The sequence below is a fragment of the Dipodomys spectabilis genome, unplaced genomic scaffold (assembly GCF_019054845.1).
Source record: "Dipodomys spectabilis isolate Male_0828 unplaced genomic scaffold, ASM1905484v1 ptg000286l, whole genome shotgun sequence".
In the NCBI taxonomy this organism is placed as follows: Eukaryota; Metazoa; Chordata; class Mammalia; order Rodentia; family Heteromyidae; genus Dipodomys; species Dipodomys spectabilis.
The window spans coordinates 16,244-20,637 of record NW_024870963.1 but is presented as its reverse complement, the minus strand read 5'-3'; the positions used below and the strand labels follow the sequence as shown (position 1 = coordinate 20,637).

General features: G+C 35.8%; 1 protein-coding gene across 1 annotated transcript; it reads left to right on the top strand.

Annotated features, from left to right (window-relative positions):
- Positions 1-2,741: 2,741 nt before the first annotated feature.
- On the top strand, positions 2,742-3,680 carry LOC122126628 (olfactory receptor 4S2-like). Its single transcript, XM_042701116.1, has one exon. It carries the CDS (start codon positions 2,742-2,744, stop codon positions 3,678-3,680), a length of 939 nt encoding a protein of 312 aa, XP_042557050.1.
- The last annotated feature ends 714 nt before the right edge of the window (positions 3,681-4,394 follow it).

The window sequence follows — 4,394 nt, the reverse complement described above, 5'->3', positions numbered from 1 at the left end:
AGGATACAGCACATTTAAAAATTTTAGAAATGTTTTTTTTTCAATTTGTACCACAAGAAAGCAAGTGATTTTATAAATTCAGGTTTATGAGTTTATTTACCTTCCTACATACCTACTTTCTTACCTACCTACCTAGTAATCTATTTATCCTATCATTTATTTAAGCTTTTTCCCTGACTGCTAGTTTGGGACAGTTTACCAAACCTCTTCAATTTTTGGTGCTCTGCTGTGTAAAATGGAGACAGTAAAAATTGTGATGTGAAGATAAATGAGCTAATTTAAAGGTTTGTCACATAATTCTCCATTTCTAAAAATGTTCAGTAAATTTTGACTACTAATAATGGTATCTCTACACCACAGGCTGGAAAACATAGGCTTTTTATAATCTCAGAAATACGTTTATATAACAAATTTTAATATTTCCCATTCTATTATATGATTTTAATAATAGCTGACTGGTCATTTTTCAAACTGGACTTAGATTGTATTGGATAGACTCAAATAGCAAATTGGTGAATAAATACAAAGAAGTGTTAGAGTGATAATTTAATTTTCATTTTGAAACAGTATTTTCATGTTTATAGGTGAATAGAAAATGGATCCAGAGACTGTAAATAGACTTAGTTACCTCACTGATGAAGGTACTCATGCTGCTTGATTACTGAATGGTGCTCACAAAGATGGAGAACAACTAGTCATTTTCAATACTTTAGAAAAAAGCCATTCTTCTTTTTGAAGATCTTTAGATATCTTTTGGGGGGAGTGGATTAAGGAAGTATTGGAGCTTGAACTCAGGGCCTCACAGTAGCTTAGTTTTTATACTGAAGGAGCTCTAATTCTTGAGCCACACCCCAATTTTGTCATTTTACTGGCCAATTATGGATAAAAATCTTTCAGGCTTATCTGCTTGGACTAGCCTTGAACCACTATCTTCAGAGCTCAGTCTCCTAGGAAGCTAGGATTATGGTTGTAAGCCATTGGTATCTCTCTGGCCTTTTTAGATTTGATTTTCTTTTTCAAGACTTATTTTTTTTTTATCTGATACTTTTTCTTACATGCTTTGAGGACTCCTCTAATAAAGTGAACAAAATTGTATGGCACTATTGTCTGCATGAAAAAAATGATAGTCCTGAATCTCTCCTGAGACTACAAGAACAGAGTTATCTGGACTATTTTCAAAGCAAAGGAGTTAAGAATTATAGAAAATTTAATGATTTTTAAATGTTTCTACTTTTTAGAGTAATATGGGTAAAGTATTTCTTTGTAGGTTCACCATCATACTGATGAGAGGAAACTGACAAAGCTTAGGGCTGAAACTACTGCAATGCTGATTTATTAGCATAAATTATGATCAGGAAGTCTCTCTGCATTGTTCTCAGACAACAACACATGGCTCAATATTGGTATTGAGTCTTTTAATCTCATTTAGAAACTTAAAGCTGAGACATCTCTTTTTATGAAACAATGTTATAGTCAATAGTGATTTTGCATATTATTTCCAAAAGATTCACTAAAAAAGACATCTGATCTCAAAACAGACTTCTTGCTTTTATCTCCAACCTCAAAAATTGATAGGACCATTAATAAAAAAAGTTTTCTTTTTAATTTTGAAGACCATTTCTGAAGAGGAGAAGACAGGGAAATGGGAAGGAAAAGGAAGAAACAAAAAGAGAGAGAAAAAGAGAAACACATACACACAGAAGTGCAGGGAGAGGAATAAGGAGGGAGAAAGTTGTGATTAGGGAAAACCATTACATTCAATACAACTTCAGATCCTCTAGATTCTTTTTTTGTGTGTTTTTTTTAATTGTCAAGGTGATGTACAGAAGGGTTACCCATCATAAGTACAATACCAGGGTAACAAAATCAAATACAGTGACAAAAGGAGAATATACCATAGGGGGAAGAACATACAAAAGAAACAAAAAAAAACACATAGTACATCAAAAATAACAACAAAGAAAAACCTCTTGTGTACATGTCTTGGGTTTCAGTTCACTTAGCGTCATCTTATAGGGTCATATGTACATAGCTATGAGCTATTCTTCTCATCTCCTAAGATTATCCTAGATGTATACTAATTATTGCAAATAAGGGAAACCGTGGACCTATGTTTCTTTGGGCTTACTTTACTTAATATGATTATTTCCAAGTCTTTCCATTTCCTTACAAATGGGGCAGTTTCATTCTGAATGCTACTTCACTGTTGGTGGGAGTGTAAACTTGTTCAGCCATTCTAGAAAACAGATAGCGGTTCCTCAAAAGAGTACACATAGAGCTTCCCTATGACCTACCAATCCCATTTCTGGGCATTTACCCAAATGTCACAAACAAGGCCATACTAAAGCTACCAACACAAGTATGTTTATTGCATCATTATTTACCATAACTAAGATATGAAACCAACCCAAATGCCCCTCAATACATGAATGGATCAAGAATATATATATATAGGAATTCTATGCTTCCATCAAAAAGAATGATCCCTCTAGATTCTTATATATGAGAAAGGAACTGTAAGACTACTGGGAAAAAGGCAAATGTAAGTCAATAATGACAAAAATGTAACAAAAAATCCATAAACCATGTTCAAGGTATAGGAAGAATTTTCTGTATGTTTAGCACTACAGACATTTTCATGTAGCTGTTCCTCATATGTTTACCCATGTTTACAAGGTTTATAATGCATCTTTTTCTTTTTCCAGAGAACCAAACAGCTTTAACTGTCCTGCCTGTGACCCATGGAAGTGGCCAACAATGTTACTGAGTTTATATTCCTAGGACTTTCCCAAGATCCTGGAATGCAGTTGATGTTATTTGTATTATTCCTCCTCTTCTACATTGTGATCATGGTGGGAAATTTACTCATTTTGCTTACAGTCTTTTCTGATCGCGAGCTCCACACACCCATATATTTCTTCCTTAGTAACCTGTCCTTTGTGGACATTGCCTATTCATCAGCCACAGCCCCCAAGATGATTTCAGACTTTGTTTCTGAAAAAAAGACTATATCCTACTGGGGATGTGTAGTCCAGATGTTTACCTTTCATTTTTTTGGTTGTGCTGAGATCTTTGTTTTAACTGTCATGGCTTTTGACCGTTATGCTGCCATCTGCCACCCTCTCCGTTACACTATCATCATGAGTGTCAATGTTTGCACCATTCTGGCATCACTATCCTGGTTGGGAGCCTTGGGTCATTCCTTTTTCCAGACCCTCCTGATCTTTCAGCTGCCCTTTTGCAATGCTCAGGTCATAGACCACTACTTTTGTGATGTTCACCCAGTCCTAAAACTTGCCTGTGCTGATACAACCCTGGTTAATATATTGGTTATTGCCAACAGTGGTCTCATCTCCTTGGGGTGTTTCCTCATTCTTCTGGCCTCCTACACAATCATTTTATTTAGTCTTCGGAAACGGTCTACAGAAAGCCGGCGTAAAGCTCTCTCTACCTGTGGCTCTCATCTGATGGTAGTGACTTTCTTCTTTCTCCCTTGCATCTTTATTTATCTTCGTCCATCCACTACTTTCCCGCTGGACAAGGCTGTGTCTGTATTTTATACCACAATAACTCCAATGCTAAACCCACTCATCTATACTCTGAGGAATGAGGATGTAAAGAATGCCATGAAGAAATTATGGAATCACAAGGTATCCTCCAAAGAAAAGCAAAAAGGCTAGTTGGTCAAAATTTCCAAATCAGAGAATTATTTTGTATCTTCAGTGAATTGTTAAGAACTAGTACTTGAAGTTCAACTGTTTGAGCTACTTGACAGCTATTTTCTTTAATTTTTATTTATTTTTTATTGTGAAAATATTGTGCAGAGGGGTTACAATTACATGGGCAAGATAATGAGTACATTTCTTATCAAGCATTGTAGCCTCCTCTTTGTTTCCCCTTCCCATCCCTGCCCCTCCTTCCCCTACCCCACCACCCAATCCTCCCCCCCCCCAAAGTTGTAAAGTTCGTTTTCAACATAATGACTTGTACATCTCATTGTTGCAATGGATCCACCTGAATCCCTATTGAAACAATTTGTTTTTTCCCCTTCCCCTCCACAAATTGTACCTACATCAAGTACAGTGAAAGCAGGGGTTATACCGTCAGGTAGTGACATACAAAGCAACAAAGAAATAATCTTATAAATGTGTTAGAAACAATCGCATGAAAGAAAAAAAAACATTTCAATACATATGTTATTGTTCATTTCCCTAACATCAACTTATCTGACTTTTTCTGCTTGACTCAGACATATACTAGTTATTGCAAATAAGGGAAATCATGGGACCTGTGTTTCTTTGGGCCTGGCTTACTTTACTTAATATAATTTTTTCCAAGTCTTTCCATTTCCTAACAAATGGGGCAATGTCATTCTTTCTGATGGAGGCATAGAA